The sequence below is a fragment of the Cervus elaphus genome, chromosome 24, assembly GCF_910594005.1.
Source record: "Cervus elaphus chromosome 24, mCerEla1.1, whole genome shotgun sequence".
Taxonomy (NCBI): Eukaryota; Metazoa; Chordata; class Mammalia; order Artiodactyla; family Cervidae; genus Cervus; species Cervus elaphus.
Genome location: NC_057838.1, coordinates 18881475 through 18902160, shown reverse-complemented (window position 1 = coordinate 18902160; position 20686 = coordinate 18881475). Strand labels below are relative to the sequence as shown.

Below are 20686 nucleotides of genomic sequence, written 5' to 3'. Positions count from 1 at the left end.
AGCCTGATGGTCTGTCTGGATGAGGGAAGCGGCGGGGCATCCTCCAGCAGCCCCCTGCCCTCCATGCTCCCTCACGCTGGGCCACGGCTGCAGGAAGCTTCTAAGGTGGTTCTCAGTGCCCATCGGCCCTGACAGTCACACTGCTGCTTAAACAGGCCATCTCCCCGGGGCCTGGGGTGTGTTCATCAGCCTCTTAGAGATCCTCAGTGGTTGCTCACTTCCAAAGGGGCAAGCCAAGTATGTATTTATTCCTTCAAAGAGTATGTCGGTGTCAGTATGTATGTCCTGTCTTTGTTGATAGAGAGACAGTGGTGGATAAAACACAGCCTGGTTCCCGAGAGCGGACCTTCTCTGTGGGGAGATGTGATCTATCAGTATGGGATATGATCCATGCTGGGAGAAGCAGCAGAGCTAGGAGGCGGGGGGAGGTGGAAAGGACCACGAGGACGTCACTCAGGTCAGCTAACACTTGAGTGAGACCTGAGGGAAGGGAGGGAGGGAGTCAGGCAGGAGTCCGGGATGGGGAGGGTGGGGTGGAGGTTGGTAACAGCAGGTGCAAAGGCCCTGAGGTAGGTGTGCACTTCACGTGCCCAAGGAGCAGGAAGTGGATAGTGGGGCCTGAGGAGGATGCTGGAGGGACGTGCTGGGAAGGAAGGTGAGAGAAGCAGTGGGCCTCGTGGGCTTCAGGGAGGATTTTGATGCGGAAGGAAGTGGGGAGGGTTTTGAGCGCTGGAGTCAGAGGATCTGCCTTATGACGGAAGATGCCTCTGGCTGCTGAGAGGAGATGGAGCCTTCAGGGCAGGGGCCCAGAGACGGACCGGGACAGGGGTGCAGTTAGTAAGTGAGAGTTGGCGGCGGCCAGTGGCAGGGCGTGGAGGCTGCAAGAGCAGTCAGTGCCGAGATGCAGCTTGTAGGCTTTGCTGGGGCGAGAGGTGTGGGGGGAACAGGAGTAAGGTGGGCGCGGGGGTGCTGCCGGGGCTTCCGGCTGAGAGCCTGGGAAACAAAGTTGCCATGTTCTGAGACACAGGGGTGCACGTTGGAGGTGCAAGCTGAAAGGTATGTTTTGGATGTGATACGTTGAAATGCCTACGAGTAGGCTAGTTCTCTATTGCTGCTGTAACAAGCTGGCACTGGCTCATTGGTTTAAAACAGCGTAAACTGGTCGCTCTTTCTCCTGGGAAGTACCATATTCACAGGGTCCAGGGTGAGGACTTGGACGTGTCTGGAAGTCCATGGTTCTGTCTCATTGCCCAGGCGGGTGTGGGCAGGCAGGCAGACACACGAGGCTGGGGGTCAGCGGAGAAGGCTGATCTGAGATGTACGTTTAGAAGCCGTCAGTGTACGAATGGTCTTGAAGCCAGTCAGTCACATGGGCTCTCCTAGTCGAGGCGGAAGGTCAAAGCCATGGATCATCTGGGCTCAGCCAGACCCCGCTAACTGTTGTGTCTCTCCCGTTGGAAGGGCCCCTCCTTTCTCTGCTGCCCTAAGTGCTGCTGCTTGGTGAGACTCGGCCCTGAGTCTGGCACTGCACAAGTCACCCTCCTCCTGGCCTTGTCTGACTTTGCATCACGTGTCTTTTAATTTTTTAATTGTCATTTTAAAATGACACCTTTGTTGAGATCGTTCACAGGCCGTGTCAGTCCACCCATTTCAAGTGTGTTTCAGGATGCTCCCAGCACCGCAGTGAGCTTTAGGATATTGCCATCACTTCATAAAGGACCTTAGCTCTTAGCTGTCACCCCAGATCACCCCAGCCCCCACCAACCACTAATCTACTTCCTGTCCCTATAGACTGACCCTTTCTGTACATCTCACATGAGCAAGACTGTAGCATTGGTAATCTTCTGTGATTGGCTGGCCTTTTCAATTTAAATCTGGATTTTGTCCGTGCACGCTCTACTTTTTCTGATTTTTCTTTAGTTTTCTTCAGTGCTTACAGGTTTTTTTTTTTTTTTTTTAACTGAGCACCTATTACAAAACCAGCCTTTGTGTTGAGATTCTAGAATTGGAAACCCAAGATGTACAGTTTCCTGTCATCATGGAGCTCTGAGTTGGCTGAGCTGACAGCCTCACTGTCCGCTCCTGAGCTCCTAGCTGACTTTGCTGATGGATCAGGGCCTTCATCCTCCTGCAACCTGAAGGAGGCTTCGAATTTACATTGACCCTGAGCCCTGAGCAGCCAGCCCGAATCATCAGTATTCCTTGTACCAAAAGAGTCCTGGCAGCCCTGCTCTGATGGGAAAGCAGATAGATGTGCTGTTGCATAAATACCGTAGGGGAAGGGACTTCCTGGGTGGTCCAGTGGTTAAGACTCCACACTTCCAATGCAGGGGACGTGAGGTCAAGCCCTGGTGAGGGGCCTAAGATCCCATATGCCCTGAGGCATGGCCAAGAGATAAATAAACTTTCTGATAACAAACTATTAATATATATCATCCTTTAAAAAAATAAAAAAGCACAACAATCGAGCCTCCCATGGTACTTAGAAATTACGGTGCTCATAAGTATTTTAAAAAAATGCAATTGGGGAAGTGCCAAATTGGGCACAGTCAGGGTGCTTATGGAGTCCTGGTTAGGATAGAGGCATTGCCTCCACCCCCATGAAGCACAGCTGAACTACGGTCTCGAATGATGAGTTGAAACTTACCACTCCCACCCAGGGCTCCCGCAGACCCCCACCTGTAGGATGCAGGGACTCTCTCTTGAGCATCCTTCTGTCTTCAGTATCTCAGGAGATGCTTTGCTGATCATGAGCATTTGAGGAGACTGGTGTGGTGGTAGCTCATTCAAGTCTGGTACCTGCTTATCCCTCAGCCCTCCCTAAGGGTGGGAGGTCTTTTATTTCTTAAACCACCACTTTTTCTTTTACCAGAGTCCAGAAAGACCAGGATGGACCTCAGGGAGCTTCTTCCCCACCTTTTCTGGGTAGCCTTGGACAGCAGCCGCCCACTCCCCACTCCCCACAGACCATAGCTGGGCTCCTGGGGCCCGGGATGGCCTTCGCGCTCCGAGTCTCTGTCCTGGCTGCCGTGCCGTTTGTCCCGTGCGATGCCTGGATCTGCTCGGGATCCTAGGCTGAGGTTTGCGAGGGGGATTTCTATGCATCCCTTCCTGCTGCGGCCCCAGGTCTGGGAACTGATACTGCCTCTGGTGGTCAGGGCCATGGACTGTTCAGAGAGCCTGGATCTTTGTGGCCCCAGAGCCCTCAGTGTCCTTGGCTGGGGGGGGGGCCTGGGACAGAGTGCGGGCAGATCCTGCAGCTTCCAGAAGGGTGCTGCCAAGATGGGGACAAGCCCAGGTGGGGGTGGCGGGCGCTTCAGCCGCGGCTTCCAGGTCCCCGCACCCAGGGGTCCCCACGTCCTGGCGAGGGTGCCTCAGCCTCAGGCGGGCAGCGGGCTGTTGCTCACTGTTCCCTCTGCACCCGTGCCTCGTCTTCCCTGAGCGTCTCAGCGGCGTCCCCCTCCCCAGGGCTGGGTGGTACCCTCTCCATCTCACAGGTGAGGAGACGGCCTGGCAGGTGGAGGGCGGCAGGTTCAGGATTCACGCCCAGGGCTGGGTCTGCAGCCTCCGCTGAGTTCTCCCTGGATGCCTGGCTGCCCCGCAGAGCTGCGATGATATGTCCTCTTTCTTTCCTCCTCGTGACCTTTAGCCCATCTTCAGGGGCTTCCTGTGAGTTGGCAAGCGTGACCCATGCCACCAGCACCGTCCAGGACCAGGGCGTGGTAGGCACGTCCTCACCCCGCAGAACTTCACGGGGCCCTTGCTCAGCTGTGAATTCAGGCTGCAAAGGGCCGGCCTTTTGCTGATGCAGAAAAGGTCACGAAGCCCTGGACACAGCCCTGGCCCTTAGCCTGATGCACTGCGTTTGCGCCTCATCTCACTTCCCGGTGCCCGCATGCCTGGGCCGGGCCCTGCTGATCTGCTTCCCCAGCCTCAACACAGCACAGTCACCTCCCGCTTCCTTGGCTGCTGCCCCCTGCTGCCCTTTCTCCAGGCTTCCTCTGCTCCTTCGCGATTCCTCTCTTTTAAGATGGTTTCCAAGCAGACACGCAGACATGGAAAAGGGCTTGCCCGTGCTCCTCCCCTGAATGCCTCCCTCGTGTGTCTTGAAAGGAATGCCTTCACAGTCCTCCCGGTGTGATGTTCCTGATGACGAATGCCCGCCCCGCCTCTCCAGCTCCCTCTCCCCAGCAGCGAGCTCCTCTTATCTTCCGGGGTGTGTTTGATGTACAATTAACCTTTCTGCAGGTCGGCCCCTTTGCTCAGGACGAGCATCTGTCCTTCCAGTCTATGAGAGCCAAGTGTGGGAAGTGTGTGTGTATGTGTGGGTAGCGCCAGAGAGCCAGCCATCGCGGCCGCTGGAGGCAGCAGAGAAGGATTGTGACATCAGCGGCAGCCAGTCAGCCTCCCCGGGGTGTGGACAGGCTTGGACTCACACCTGTCCGAGCTAGGAGCTGACTCCTCCATCAGGTCTTCCCTGACCGTGGCCTCGTCCTACTGACCTCCAAATGACCCGATAAGGCCCCCCAACTGCGGGGCTGGCCTCCGAGGCACAGTTGGTCGCCTGAGGCCACCGCGGCTGCCAACAGAGGACGGTACGTGCGAGGAGCCTCTGGCGGCCACCCTGCGTCTGGGCCGAGCGGCATCAGTCAGACCTGACACCACCCGAAGACCTGCGCCTGTCAGCAGCCCTCTGTCATGACTTCTGAGCGGAGACGAGCATCCATCCTTCGAGCGAGAACCCTCCCACGCAGCCAGGATGGCCTCCTTTTGGGGAATTAGAGACAGGCGCAAGAGAGATTCTTCTGGAGGAGAAACCCCGCGAGCTCTGAGCGTGGGGAGAACAGTAGGTCCCGGTGGTAGCCACCGTGTGTTCGGAGGACAAACATCACATCCGTGTCTGTCCTCGGGGAGTAATTGTTCCAGGCGCGTGGTGGCGAGGGCCGTGCCTTCGATCATCCCGCGGTTTGTGGGTCTCACTGGGGAGTGCAAGACGTGACTAGTGGAATTTGCTGCACAGCGGGCCGGCCGCAGGGGACCCAGGCTCTGCCACCGCTGTTGATCGGAGCCCCAAGTTGGACTGGGACTTTGGATCCCTCTGTGCCAATCCTCGTGACCTTGGGCTGTTAGATGGGGCTTCTTAGGGTACCAGACGGCGCTGCTGTGTTGATGTGCTCTGAGGATAGAGTCGTGGTTGTGACCGCTTGGTTACATGCCCTGTAAATACCAAGATGGAGAAAAAAATGACCAGAGACTGAAGCGACAGTAACACTATTATCAGTAGAACCAAAAAACAATTGGTTTGGTGGTTGGTCCCTGGGCACTTGTACCTCTTAGACACTCAGATCCTCTTGCTCTTCTGGAATTCTCCGGGTTCCCTGTTTTGTTCTATTAGTCTGTCTCCGTTTACCCGCCCTCCCAGGCTCTCTGCCCGCCCCCCCCCCCCCCCAGCGCTATCCATGTTTCAACTTCACGTTTCTGTTTTTTTCTAAAACCTCTCATTTGGGGGAAGACCAGCTTCTCCTGACTTGTATCCCTTAGTGAGCAAAAGCCGACTCGCCCTGGTGGCTGTGAGTGCATGTCGTTGCATGTTCTGTGTAGCTGTGACCTCGAGAAGCACGTGGCATATGAGGCCACGTCATTTCCCAGTTACTCCTCCACCCGCTGCCATGGTCATGACATTGAGGGCATCTAAGCGTGGTGATGCTTGGGGTCTTCCCCACCACGCACCTCTCGGTGGCCCTCAGAATACCAATGTTCTTGGCATGGCTGGGTCCCCCTTTTTCTGTAAAGACAGTATCTGGGCTACGTCCGGTTCTTGCATCCAGTGCCAGGGTTTTTGGATTGACTCAGCCCACCCACACCTCCGTGCCGAGGTACCAGCAGGCAGGGAGAGATGCCAGACTTTTAAAAAATGATTGAGCTGCAGCGTGTTCACCACTGGAAGAGAAGTTGATGTTCATTCTCTAGCTGGCTTTCTGTCTTGATCAGGTAGACTTTTGGGGAAAGTTGCAGCTCAGTAGAGCTCAGTGGGTTCTGTCGTTCTGTTGAAGATGTAGTCCGGTTAAAAATACCTCTTGTCAGGATGCTTGTTTTCCTGGCGAAAAGTTGGCTGCCGGCACGCATCTGATCCTTGCTGGAGGAAAGCCTTCAGACCCGCATGGCTGTATTTCGGGGCTCCATGGGCAGCCGCTCCCTGCCCAACAGTGAAATGACTTCTTGGAAGACTGAGAAAGGCACAGGCCTCTCTCTAAGGCCTTGAGGCGAAGGTTCAGCCCTTTGATTTAAGTCACTGGGTTAAAGAGGACATTAGTAGATCCAACTGTTTATATTGGCCCCAGGCCCCAGTCCAGACAGCAGGGGAGATCACTGTGAAGAAAGACGGACACTGTCTGAGGAAGGGAAAATAGAAAAGGCCCGGGAAGAGGGTGGGTTTGGGGAGCATGGCGTGGAGTGAGGCCTCCTATAGGGACCTGCATGGACTCTGAAGATAAATGTCTGTTTCCTGGTTGGTTTTTCCCCTGGAACTGACTCCAACTGTAATTACATCACACGTGTGTATTGAATAAAAGAGATTGGAATTTCAGTCTTGCTTGGAATTTGCATTTGTATGAAGGAATGAGGATTTTTGTGAAAAGGATGAGACACCAGCCAAGTCCAGTGTCTCTGCGACCCTGGTGTCCCCCTTGACAGGACAGCAGGACCCACATGGATCTAACACGAGTTGCGGTGTTGCTTCTGGCTTTGGACCCCAAAGCGGGGATGAGCTTCTCCCTCTCAGATGAGGCGTCGAGATGGGTAATGAGGCAGGGGCGCGTCTGGCGCTGGGACCTCCTCTGGTTCAGCCACTTCCCAGCCTGAGAGCCCAGCTCTCTTCCATGACCCTTCAGACCTTGAGAGGCCTGAGGTCAGTCTAGGCAGGACCTACTCTATAAAACGCCCTCCCTCCCCAATTTGAGTATGAAATGTCAAGGGTGACAGATACCACTTTTTTTTTTTTTTTGAAGATTTTGTTGTTTTGTTTTGTATGTGGACCATTTTTAAAGTTCTTTGAATTTGTTACGATGCTGCTTCTGTTTTATGTTTTGTTTTGTTTTTTTTTTTTTGGCTGCAAGATCTCAGCTCCCCAACCAGGGATCGAACCCTCGGCCCCTGCATTGGAAGGGGGAGTCTAAACCACTGGACGGCCAGGAAAGTCCCCTAGCAGTAGATATCTCACTGAGTGTCCCTGGGACCCAGGTTAGGAACCCTTGCCCTGGGGGGCCAGGTCACTGCTCAGCCACCAGGGGGCGCCAGCTGCCTGTCGGCCTTTTCCTGGCCCTCCGCTTGCTTTTCTGCCCTCCCTCTTGCTAGCAACGCAGGAGTCACTGGCTTATTGTAGCACCCCACACTCTGCAGTGCTCATGTGGTAGAAATCCTGAGTCATAATTTTTGTTTTTACTAAAAGCTTCATTTTTCCAAAGTCTGCTTTTCTTTACAACATATCCTAATTCCATTATATCTTCAAGTTTGCAGACCTTTTTACTGCCCAGCTGGCTCATTTGCAGAGCTCTCCAGGGGATGGGGGAGGGGGATCTGAAGATGCTTCTTGATCAGGTCTTAGGAATTTTCTCAGTGTTATAAAGCCATTTTTTTCTTTTCAGTTTTCTTCTGAGGCAGAGAAACACTGTTCAGCCACCTCTGGTCCCCTGGGGAGAGGAGCAGACCTCGATGAGCGGGAGGGGGAGGATGCCACCAGCACGTGGGCCTGACGGTGGAAAAGAGATTGGATCCATTGACTGTTACTGCTGTTGTGGATTTCATGTCAGAGCAGCAGAATCTGCAAGCCCTTGACCTTGAAAGGGGAGGTTTTCTGCCTTTAAAACTCCATCAAAGCTGGTTCTTTGAATTCTCTGTTTTTCAGAGACCCTGCTAACTGTGGGTGCTTTGCAAATGCCCACAAATTGGTGTTCACACGGCCAGTTGACCTTCAGCCTGATGTGCCCTGTTGGAGATGTCTACCCTCCATCCACGCATGCCTGTATTGTTTTTTTGTTTTTTTTTTAATAATTACTACTTTTTTATTCACTTTTACTTATTTTTGGCTGTTCTGGGTCTTTGTGGCTGTGAGTGGGCTTTCTCTAGTTGCAGCAAACCTGGGCGGTGCATAGGCCTCTCATTGCTGTGGCTTCCCTTGCGGTGGACACAGGCTCTAGGCATGCAGGCTTCAGTGGTTGTGGCACATGGGTTTAACTGACTTGATGCATGTGGGATCTTCCTGGACCAGGGATTGAACCCATGTCCCCTGTATTGGCAGGCAGATTCTTATCCACTGGACCACCAGGGAATCCCACACCTCCCCATTTTTAGACCCACACAAGAAGGTGGGCTCACCTGCATATGAACTGAGTTCCAGTTTGGATGAAATTGGAGGAGGGGTGGTTCTCTAATATGTTCACTGACAAAGTGATGAATGAAACCAGCTTTAAAAAAAAAAAGGAACTTGATTATTTATTCGAGGTTTGGTAGGAGAATTTTTGCAGGTTCTCAGAAGCTGGGAGAGACAGGAATATTACTGGATCCTTGTTTAAACTCAGGGCATAGTTTGCTAAGGATCTGCGCCAGTAAGGGGATGTGTGTCAGACTCCCCGTGGCCTTTCTTCCCTTGACGGGACTTCAGGGCCCCCGGAGTTCTGGCCGCCAGTCACCCTGGAGTGAGTCAGCTTCTGGGGCCTGTGCGCCGGCCTGCTTTCTCTTTGCTGGAGCCAGTGTGCCTGGTGGTATCATGAGACACGGGAAATGTGACGCTGATTGGAGTGGGACGAGCTGGAGAGGCTTGTGTGCACAGTAATGTTTGTTTGCCGTGGCAGGATCTCGCGGAAGGCTTCTTGGCTCCTGGAAATCAGGGATCGGCTGGGTTTAGTTTTCAAGGAAGGCAGACAGCAGGAGACGTGTGGTCTGGGTGGTCTGTAAGCATCTCCCTGAGAGTGGCTATGGATGGGAGGGGTGGAGAGTTCCCCACTCACTGGCCTACAGGCAGATGGAAAAATCACAGTTTCGGGAAAAAGAAGCCTTCTTCACTTCGCGAAGCTGACTTGAGCTATTGATTTGTTTACCTCACACTCAGTACTTTGTGAGAGCAACTCATTTCAGGCAGGAACAATTGCACTCCAAATGGAGCTCCCTTTCTTTCTGAATTTCTGTTTCGGAGAACAGTTGATGAGCAATGTTGTGTTCCTTTCTGGAGTCCTGCAGCAATGCGGTTGTACACTTACAGGTATCTGTTCTTCAGGGTCTTTTCCCATGGCGCTCCCTTTCTTGTTGAGATGTGCAGGGACCTTGAAAGCCACGCCGGCCTCCTCCAGCACAGGCTGGTAACCTGATTTGCTTTCTTCCTTAAAACGTTATCTAAATGTATCTGGTCGTGCCAGGTCTTAGTTGTGTGAGGTCTTGACTTGCGGTGTGTGGGCTCTCAGCTGCAGGGTGTGGGGTCTGGTTCCTTGACCAGGGACCAAACCTGGGCCCCCTGCATGGGGATTGCAGAAAATAGCCACTGGACCACCAGGGAAGGCCCATGATTGCTTCCGATTGTGCTTTTACCTTCTGACACAAGATGCCCAGGTGTTGCCTTCTCCTGCCCCATCGCCCCAGGTGGAGGGAAGTCTGCTGATACTTCCTGCCTGTCAGATCGCTGCAGCGGAGGTAGCAGCTGCATCACCTAGGCATGGGCTTTGCTGGTGGCTCAGTGATAAAAGAATCTGCCTGCAATGCAGGAGATGCGGATTCAGTCCCGGGGTCGGGAAGATCCCCTGGAGAAGGGAATGGCTACCGACTCCAGTATTCTTGCCTGGAGAATCCTGTGGACAGAGGAGGCTGGCAGGCTATACAGCCTGTAGGGTTGAAACCAGTCAGACAGAACTGAGAGACTAACACGTTTCACCTTCGCATTGAAGGTTGGGTGTCTGAGCTTTCTGGCTTCAGTGGCACCTGACTTGAGATGCAAACTCACAGAGCACGGAGGCAGCCACCCTTTAAAATTCCCCTAAAAGGCAGAGGAGAGGAGTGGGGAGAGTGAGGAGGACAGCTGTGTGGGAGGGTGGCCCTGCCTCAGCCCGTCGGGCTCATAACTGCAGCGGCCTTGATCGCCACGGGTGCTGAAGCTGGAGGAGAGACAGTGCCTCCGGGCACTGACAGAAAAGTCTGGGCTCCTGTCCCCTGTCCCGGATTTCCCAGCATGGCCCCAGACATCCCTCAGGTCCGTCCTCTGGATCACGATGGGGGGACAGAGGTCCTCAGTTATTTCAGTATATCCGGCAAGCACCTTTCCAGTGCTGCCACATAAGATATGTGGCGTGAGTCTGGGGAACCAGGCAGACGATGGAAGCTTGACTCTTGGCTGGAGGACAGCCCCATGGACTTGGGAGTAATTTGAGAAATGTGTCTAAGGAAAACGTCTATTTCAGTTGAAGTCTTACGATCACTTTTCAATGGCATATTCATGTGTGTATTTGGCAGCATCATCGAGATCTTTGCAGCACACGCCCTTTCCACTTGTGGCCTGGGCTTCAGCAGTTGTGGCCCATGGGCTTAGTTGCTCCACAACATGTGGGATCTTAGTTCCCCCACCAGGCATCGAACCCATAACTCTTGTGTTGTGGGTTCATAACCAGTGGATCATCAGGGAAGTCCCTCAATTGAAATTTTTAAAACTTCTACCCTGGTGGGAAAAATACCTTATTTCCTCTGGAGTGTTGAGGAGGGACAGCCAGCATGTGTGTGTGAAGCTGGATGATTATCAACAGCGTGATAGCTAAGTTACTTTTGTGTATCGGAAATAGATGTGATGGTTCTGTCTCCTGAGGTTGAAAATCATTAGTTTCTGTGTGGATATTTGGACAAGTCTGTATCCTTTTACATGGAAATGTTGAAGCTTCTGTGTTTCTGTATTTTAAGTTCACTGTGTCTGACCTGTCAACAGTAATTAGGAACAATTATGGCATATTTTGTGTGGAATGCTTTTGCTGACAGAGAAACAAGTACTATGAGAACATAAATGAGGAATGGTGAATAAATGGTGATTTCTGTCAAAAGAAGAGTTCTTTGGTACTTAGGTATCAGAAAATTTTGCTCTCAGCAACTCCCCTGGCACATTTTATTAGCTTGCCTGCTTTCTGTGTAATTTGGAAAATGGGAATCAAGCAACTTGCATCAGGGAAAGCACAGGGTCTGTTGGTGGATTGAAGTTTAGCATTGTTGTACCATTTCAGACCTTTTCTTTCCGTTTTCATTTTTGTTTCCCTGCCTAAATGAATGCCAGCACTGAGCCTTTTGGGGTCACACTTGCCATCTTGATGTTAACTAATGGGAGTAGAAATAATTTCAGAGTCAATTTTCACATAAATAAGGTAATGTCAGTTTCAGAGGTGTCTGATCTTGGCTTATAAACAGAAATTTGCATTACTTATAGTGTAAATTTGCATTCGCTGTAGTGGGTTGTACAACAGGAGAACATCATTTGGGAACAGTGCAGATGAAGGGATTCGTGTCTGTATATTACAGTTATTCGTCGTTTCTTGGAGGGCAGGAAGCTTTTTGTCAGGGGAGGTGCCTAGGTCAGAATGTTCACTCACTGATGGGGGAGGAGATGAGTGAGCTCCTGCAGTGCTTGCAGGCGGGGCCTGCACCCCAAGGCTCGTCTTCGCCCCACGGCCGGGAGCACCAGCTGGTAGAGAAGTTCTTTCTGAGCGAGCCTGGGCTCTCTGCCCTTTTGCCAAAGAACATGGGTGCGGTGCTGAGCCTCTCGCTTCTCGGGACCAGCTGGTGATTTTTATTGATGATCTTGTTTTAGCCAAATTCAGGCCCTGAATTGGTTTTGTCCGAAGATGAGAAAAGCGACACTGAAGATCAGGAAGAGACAGAGCTGGGTGTCATGGAGGACCAGCGCAGCGTGATCCTCCACCTCATTTCTCAGCTCAAGCTTGGGATGGATCTGACCAAGGTAGGAGTGTGTGTCCCCGGGGCCTCGTGGCCGGCCGTCTGGGTGCTGTGTTTCCCTCCCAGGCTTCCCTGTCAGGCCTGGATGCCCCAGGGGTGATTGGAAAGGCTTTTTTTTTTTTTTCCGACTGTGTCACACAACTTGTGGGATCTTAGTTCCCTGACCAGGGATTGAAGCTGAGCCCCTGCAGTGGAAGCATGGAGCTTAACCACTGGATCCACCCGGAAAGTCCCTGGAAAGGATATTTCATGTGGACACCCATCCCAAGAGTGAGAGCCTGGCATTTGTGTCTCTGGAGGACTTGAGATGCTCCAAGGGCGGGGAGAGCACACGAGATGATGAGGACAATTCCAGATGGGATTTGTCTCCCACTGTGTCCTCGAGAGGATGAAATGACCTGGAGAGATGCATGTGGTACATCAGCCACAGAAAACAGGAGGAAGGAGACGGTGGGGGTGGGAGTGAGCCTGCCTCCTGGCATCTCCTGCCGGGCACCTGGCCACCTGCTGCTGCCTGTTGCTGGCCTTCACCCTGCTGGTGACCAGACCTCAGTGCCCATGTGGGGAGCTGTGTGCCCGCTGGTTGGTGGACATGCAGGGACTCCTGCTGCTGTGCGCTCATCCTGGGAAACTGTGTTAGAGGACTCAGCATCCTCACGGTGATGTCCAGGACATGGCCCTTGTGGTGCCTCGCCCCACTCTGGGCAGTGTCTTTGTCCTGGAGGTGAGAGGAAAGGCCCCTGTACTTGCAGCTGAGAGGTGAGGGTAGGTATCAATGGCCTTGTGGGTTGTGGGAAGTGCCTGGACTTGACTGTCTAACCTACCTTGGGTTCCCTTGCCTTGTCCTGATTCTGATCCTGGAAATTCAGCCTCTGTGCACCAGTGCTGAAAGGAATCTCAGAGTTTTGGGTGATGCAGAGAAGAATAGCTTTATTGCTTTGTCAGGCAAAGGGGCACCCAGTGGCCTAATGTCCTCAAGTGTGTGCGTCCCGACCCAGGAGGGTTTGGTGAGGCGTTGTAGAGCAGTGGTTCAAGGGCGGAGCTGCTGATGAGGCTCGGGGTGTGTGCAGGGCCTGTACTCCTTTAGTCTGGCCCAGGTGATCTCCTCTAGAACGGGGGTTGATCCATCTTACATTTGTTTATCCATCTTGTATATAATGTTGTTTATCCATCTTCTATATAATAATTTGCATCTGCTAATCCCAAACTGAAACGACAACCCAGATTAGGACTTGAACCCAAGGTCTTTTCATTGAGATCGCACACCTGGTCTCAGGATTTAATGAAACTCAAGTTCTTGATGTCTTATCACAGAAAGAATTTAGTGAGAGACAAAGTGATAGGTAAGAAGTGGATTAGTTTAGAGAGAAGTACAGTCTACTGACAGAGTGTGGGCCCTCTCAGAAGGCGAGAGAGGCCCCCAAATATGGCATCTTTAGTTTTTATAGGCGAGGTAATTTTATAGGCTAATGAGCAGGAGAATTGCTACCACTATGTTGAGGAAGGGGCGGGAATCCCCAGGGCTCGGGCCACTACCCGCTTCTTGGTGTTTGACGGGCAGCCTCAGGACTCTCCTGGCACTGGTGGGTCTGCCGTTTCGTTGGCTGTGTTACGCCGAGCATATCCTGAGGCTCGAGGTCTGGCGGAAGTCGACTCACCCACCACCTTGAACTAGCTTGTTCTAACCAGTTGTCGTCACGTCCTGTGGCTGTCTCATTCTTTTAAAGGTTGTGCCCTCCCCTTTCCCTTTTGTTTCAGAACTCACCCTCTATCCCTTCCCCAGTCTCCCTCTCCCTTGGCAACCGCACTTCTGTTCTCCGTGTCTCGGATTCTGTTCTGGTTTTGTAGATGAGCTCATTTGTGTCGTAATGAAGATTCCGCCTGTATGTGATGTCACGTGGTGTTTGTCTGTCTCTGTCTGAGCTGCTTCACTAAGTGTGATCATCTCTGTGTCCATCCATGATCCTGCAAATGGCATTAGTTCTTCCTTTGTTAATGGCTGCGTAATATTCCGTGTTACATATGCCCCTCATTTTCTTTATCCATTCATCTGCTGATGGACGTTTAGGTTGTTTGCATGTCTTGGCTGTCGTCAATAGTGCTGCTGTGAACACCGGGGCGCGTGTATCTTTTCACATTGTAGTTTTGTCTGGGTATATGCGCAGTACTGGGGTTCCTGGATCATGTGGTAGTTCTACTTTTAGTTGTTGTTTTTTTTGAGGAATCTCCAGTTTGTCTTTCACAGTGGCTACATCAAATTGCATTCCTACCAGCAGCGTATGAGGGTTCCCTTTTCTCCACACCGTCTCCAGCATTTCCTGTTTGTAGGTCATCTCTTCCCTATTGTCTCCTCCCCTCTTCTCGGCTCTTGACTGTGTCATTCAGCGAAGCTTGTGCTAAACTGTCAGTGGATGAACTTGGCCGGAATGGCGCTTGGTCCAGGGAGCAGGCACCCTGGAGAGGGAAGATGCCTCCACTCAAGAATGAAGCTCTGGTCTCTCCATGAAATAAGTGCACGGCTCTGTCTTTGCAGAGATGGCCAGTGCTGCCACACTCAGGTCAGCGGCCTCACCAGGCCTTTAGGGCTGCATTTTGCAGTTTCCTGGACATGTGACTGGTGGGGTTGTACAGCACCCCATGCTCAGAAGCATCCCAGGCTGGGTTACCACTCTGCTGTTGCTGACTTGAAATTCATTTTGAACAGGAGGACTTGCATTTTCATTTTTCACCAGGCCCCTCAACACAGGTCTCTGGTCCTGCTTCGAAAAGCACCCTTGTCTGCCCCCCTTCCTCGGTTGTGGTTGCAGAAGCCTACGTTGCTGGTAAATTGCTCCACTGGGTAATCTGCTGCCCTTCCATAAACTGTGGGTAGCCTGGAAGGAAAATACAGGAAAAGGAGAAGCCAGAGAAGGTGGAGGTTACAGACGGGCATTTTGACAAAGGGACATGTTGGTGGAGCCTGAAGAACAAGTGGACAGGAGTGGGAGGAACGAGAGGAAGGGTGTTCCCGGTGGAGGGAACAGCATGGGCAAAGCCAGAGAGCGTACAGTGGTTGGGTGTGCGAGGAGTGTGTACTAGAGGGCCCGGAGGAGCCTCAAGTCTGGAGGGGTCAGATCTGCAGAGCCTTGTGGGCTGTTGAAGGAGGGTGGACTTGATCCTGGGGGCGATGGGGAACCTCTGGAGGGCTTGGAGCAGCTGGGAAATGTGTTCAGAGCCACTGCCCTGCCAAATCATGGGCTCCAGGGAGGCGGGCCCCAGGTTGCAAGGTTGAGCTTGGAGGTTTATGATGATTTTCCCCTTGTTTCCAGGGCTATGAAAGGCAGCTTTTACTAACGCGTGTGCTCTCTCATCGAGTATGTGTATATTGGGCTCCACACTGCCATGTGCTGTTCTACACGCTGGGAGTCTCCCAGCAGTGAACCCAACATTCAGAATCCACACCCTCGTGGAGCCTGTGTGATAGTAGAAGGAGACAGACAGGAAACAAGAGGGCAAAAAGGATGTAGGGGTAGAAACGCAATGTAGACAGCATGGCGGGCCAGGGTTAAAGGTGACGGGGCCAGGGCAGGCCTCCTAGATCAACTGCTCAGAGCAGGATTCCCCAGGTGTCACTGGAGTGCAGACCCCAGATGAAGATGCAGGAGTCAGGCAGGTGACCTCGTAGTGGAAGGGCATTCAGGCCAGAGGGGACGGTGAGTGGGCAAGGCCCAGGGTGGATCTTGCTTGGCCAGGATGAGAGTGACTTGTGTGGGTTGGCAGGGGCTGGATCAGAGAACCTAGTCGGACATTCAGCACTTGGGTATCATTCTGGGTGGTGTGGGTGCCGCTGGGGAGTGTCGAGCGGAGGGATGCAGGGCCTTCCTTGTATGCCTACATTTATTTTTGTGTCTGGCTGTCTGGGGTCTTAGCGGCGGCACACAGGGTCTTCGATGAGCCTTGTGGGACCTCCGGTCACAGTGCATGGACTCTGGTTGAGGCACGCGGGCTCCAGAGCACACAGGCTTCAGTAGCTTCAATACACGGCTTAGCTTGCTCTGTGACATGTGGGATCTTAGTTCCCCAACCGGGGATCAACCCACATCCCTTGCATTGCAAGGCGGATTCTTAACCCCTGGACCACCAGGGAAATTCCCTTCCCTATATTTTTAAAGGTTTATTTTGACTCTTGTGTGGAAAATGGACTGAGATGAGGCGAGTGGGGTGCAGGCAGCAAGGTCATGGTGGAAACGGCGGTTGTTGGCAGTCAGTGGGAAGGGTGGTGGCAGATCCTAGGTGTGCCTAGAAGGTGTGTCAGTGGGCTGTGACTGTCCTGTTTGCATGTAGATCGGATGTAGGATATGAGCTGAAGAGGAATAAAGAATGGCTCTAACCCAAGCCACTGGGATGATAAAAATTAGAACTGTTGTTTGTTTCAAAGATCTCTTACTGGAGGAATTGACCACCCTAAACCAAATGACCTAAAATGACCATTTCACTTGTTCACGGTTATGCCGTCTAGGCTGGGCTCAGCCGAGCAGTTCTCCTGCTCGCCTTGCCTGTGGTCACTGCCTGTGTGCCTGTCTTCAGCTGTTGGGCTGACTATGGGCTGGACTCGGTTGGAACAGCTGGGCCTTCCTCTCACCATGAAGTTCTAGGACCTTCTCTCTCCATGAATCCTTCCCTCGTGGTCTGTCCAGCTCGGTAGCCAGCTCAAAACTCCCAGGAGGGCAAAAGTGGACACAGATAAACCTTAGGCCCCAAATTGACACCATGTCCGTTCTACTCTATTGATTAATGTATTACAGGGGGGCTCTGCAGGCACGTGATCTCCAGGGGCTCAGGTTCAGTGGGGGCCACAGTGGGGCTGACCACAACCCCCGCTTAGCAAGGGAAAGAAGGTATAGAATGGGGAGGTCAGGGGGATACCCTGGGGATACCCCAGGTTCAACCTTGAGTCTCTTGGGTCTGAGAGATCCATTGACTCCTGAAAGGGAGTGAATAGAGGCAATAGGAGGAAATTCCAGAGAATCTCCAGTATGTAGAGTCTAGAGAGATGGAGAGGGTCCAAAAAGGAGAGTGAGAGGTCAGTGGAGGGAGAGGATGGGAAGCAGAGGAGCATGACAGCATGAGATCACACAGTGTTTCAGAGAGAAGGGAGTCTCCACTGCATGGCCTTCCTGCTGAGGGTGAGGAAGAAGCATGCTTGCAGAGGGACCATTACCTTTCTTTTGGTCAAGGTATGATTGGGTGGCTTCAAGGGAGGATGGGGAGAAAAAGTGCAGACAGGCTGGAAAGTTTCAAGGAGTTTTGATGCCAGGGGGAGCAGAAAATTGGAAGGAATGTCTGCAGTTGACAAGTGTGGTTTCTGAAGATGTCTGAATGCTGATGGGAGCCGTCGGGAGAGAGGGTGGAGATGCCTGTGGGAACTTGAAAGGGGAGGGGGCTGGGATCCTGTGAAGGGGCAGAGGGCTTGCCCATAGCTAGTACCATTCATCGTTGGAGCAGGAGGCAGGCAGTGGAGTAGAAGTGTGCAGACCCCAGGGACTCACAGGAGAGCCCTGTGTTCATGTCCATGGCTCTGAGCCTGGATGCATCCCAACTGAGTCACCTTACTTCCAAGTGTCTCCGTTTTCTTCTCTGTAAATTCAGGATAATTGTGGTCAGAACTAGTGCAAGGCAAAGAGTGGATTGAACTCTCCTTGAGTGCCCCATGCATATCCCGTCCATCAGGATGCTAGCCAAAATTTTGTCCATTGAGAGAGAAACTCGCTGAGAACATTGTGAAGTTTCTCTGATTCTTTTTTTTTTTAAATTTCTTAAAAAAAATTTTTTTTATTCTTGTTTTTTGTCTTAATTTTCTCTGATTCTCAAAGAATTGTTTAAATTGTTCCAGTATTGCTGTTTGTAAAACCAAGAGGAGATTTAGTTTGTGGCTGTGGTTCGTGGACCCCCTGGATAGAGAGTCACATTAGAACAGACGCCTGCATGCCTGCACGAAAACTTTCTCATGGCCTGCGTTCGTGTTCACGGATGGGTAGCCTCCCAGCAGACCGCTGTGTCGTCTTGCATGACCTCCTCAAATGGCTACTTGATATGATACCGCGGACATCCTAAACGCACGGCTTTTTCCTTTGGCCACAGTGTTTTATTAGGCCACATTTCCAGGCACAGTCACAACATGCACAGATTAACCATACGCTGTGCTTACGCTCCTTCTTCTCAGGGGGATGTTTGCCCAGGTCCTCACGGCTCTCGCGGCCAAGAGGTGAACCTTGACCCAGGCTCTGACTCTCCTAGGAGCTGTGGTCTTGAGCCCTGAAGCTATGTGGGACCTGATTCCAACAAATTCCAAATCTCTATATGTAGTAAATACCTTCTCAGAAAAAGTAAAATTTTATTTAAAACTCTTTTCATCCGACAGCAGTTTTAATGAATACCTTCTGTGATGTCCCAAGCACCATGAACTAGGCATGAAGGGAGCTGGCCCTTTAAGGAGACTCAGGGGAGAATCCTGTCGGCTAAGTGAAGAGACCCCTTGGCAGTGTGGATTCCCTCCTGCGTGCTTTGGAAGGCTGGGCTTTAGTGTACTTCCTCTGACTGCCTTAAAGTGTTGCATAGATCCATCTCGGGGGCTGATCTTGGTCTCCTTTCCTTGCTGTTTGCTCCGGGTGGATTTGCCAGTAATATCATGTAGATGGCTCTCCCGGTTACCAAGTTAACTGATGTTTCTTTGGGGAAGTTGCTCCCGCCCAGCCCTTCCTTAGAGGAGGCCCACTGTGCTGCCTTTGGTGGGGAAGGGACGGGCCATCACTCTTTCCGGGGACCCTTTGACCTTCTCAGTGAGCAGTCTATTGTTTCCAGGTTCTAGGAGCCCAACCCAAAGGGTAGTTCTTTACTTCTAGCCTGCTGCCACTTTAACTGTAATTAATTTTTCTCTGATTCCCAAGTGCAGATCTTTTTTCCTTTTCCCCAAAGTAGTACATGGTCTTAATTATGTTAATGACAGAAAAGGCAGCCCTGACGGATGGCTTGATAAACCTGCAGTGGTGCTTTCAGCCCTTTGGCGGCCGTCATTCTGAGCAGCTGGGCCGTTGCTCACTTCTCTGCCGGAGACAGACAGCCCGATGAGTCCTCCCCACTTCTGGGCTCTCGTGTCTACAGTGTCCACCGCCCAAGACACAGATGATTAAGTGACTGGTTTGCAAAGGGACCAAAAAAAAGAATGTCAGGGAGGGACCATAAGCGAGAGAGAATCGACTTTAGAGGGAAGGGTGACATCTTTGCCCAGGATGGCCACAGTGCTGGTTTGAAAGACGTGGGTTGGATATTATGCACAAACACCAGCAAGAGATAAACGGGGAGACAGTCACCCCATGGCTGTCCCATTCTCCTCCAGCTCTCCGGGAATTCTGCTTTTCCCAGAGCTGACAGCGCCACAGCATCACCAAGTGCAGAACACACGCCTAGTGGGTGGGACCTGGGTTGGCTGTGAGACCACATTCCCTGCGTCTTTTCATTTCAGGAGCATTGTCTGGGACAACTAGTGAATTCCCAGGTGTTGCATCCCTAGTAGAGCATTTTTCCTTTTCTTTTCAACTCTTTGTTTTGCACATTTTCCCGTCTACAGCAGAGTTGCAGGAAGAGAACAAGGAACTTGCACATACATTCTTCACCTTTATCAGCCAGTTGTTAACATGTTGCCATTTTGCATTTTTCTTTCTTCCTCCTCCTCTCCCAGTCTCTCCCTGCTTCTTCTCGCGGTCCATCGCAAGAACACAGGCGCGTGTCTGTCCGTGTTAGTTTTCTGATGAGCCGTTTCAGAGTAGGTCGCAGACGCAGCGCTCCTCCCTGGTGTCCCTCAGTGAGTGGAGCCGGGCAGATCATCAGTTCCCTGACGAGGACATTCTCCTGCACGACTCACTTGTCACCCTGGGAAGGTTTAACATCGATGCCTGCTGTTTCCTCCACTCCTGTTGCAGGAAGGGGAACCCCTTCCAGGGTCCGAGAGTGGGCTCTTGTCTACCACTCAGAAATGAATTGTCAGGGGCGCCAGGCGGAGAGCAGCAGGGTCTGGGAACCCAGAGCCGCCCCGCCACGTGGCTCTGCAGACTCGGGTTTTGTGGTGATGGGATTACTTTCCAGGTTGTCTCTGGTGGTGCATGCGTTGCTCCGCCAAGATGGACGCCAGCGAGAAGGAGGTGGGAGGTGGACGGACACGTGGTGTCTCCTTTTGACCTTTCCCGAGCTCTTCAGGTTGCTGGTGGCTTAGTTCCGTGTTCCTTACCAGGACTTCCTGTCGTAAAATAACTCACACAAATGGTTACTATGGTGCCTGGCCAGAGTCTGCGGTTTCAGTATGCTTCCCCTAACACACCCATAGTAAAATGTCCCCCAGTTGTTCCAATAACGCTCTTTGTAGCATGGATCAAAGCGAGAGAGCCCTGGAGACGCTACAATGGCGGTGTCTGATGGGTACAGTTAAGGAGCCGGTGGGTGCGTTTCCCTGGGAGCGGGAGCTGTGAGGAGAGATCTCCTAGAGGAGGTTACCCTTGAGCTGTTTCTCATTTAGACAAGGCAGGAGGGAGGGCAGGCAGAGGAGACAGGACTGACCGTGTGTGTGTGCATGCACGCTTGTGAGGGGAAGGCTGGAGGCAGAAAATGAGGGGTAGTGTGAGACTGGAGAAGGTGAGGGACTCTGTCTCCCAGAGAGTTTGGAAAGATGAGCCCAGCTGTG

At 52.2% G+C, this 20686-nt stretch overlaps 1 protein-coding gene across 3 annotated transcripts in view; it reads left to right on the top strand.

Moving 5' to 3' along the window:
• Positions 1 to 20686, top strand: part of OSBPL10 (oxysterol binding protein like 10) — a 317366-nt gene that overhangs the window by 269588 nt on the left and 27092 nt on the right. For 2 of the 3 annotated variants that reach the window (XM_043885773.1, XM_043885776.1), the window contains exon 7: positions 11828 to 11977. The exons of the other annotated variant lie outside the window; for it this stretch is intronic. In XM_043885773.1, coding sequence (XP_043741708.1) covers positions 11828 to 11977 — 150 coding nt within the window. The remainder of the gene's footprint in view (positions 1 to 11827; positions 11978 to 20686) is intronic. 3 annotated transcript variants of the gene reach the window in all.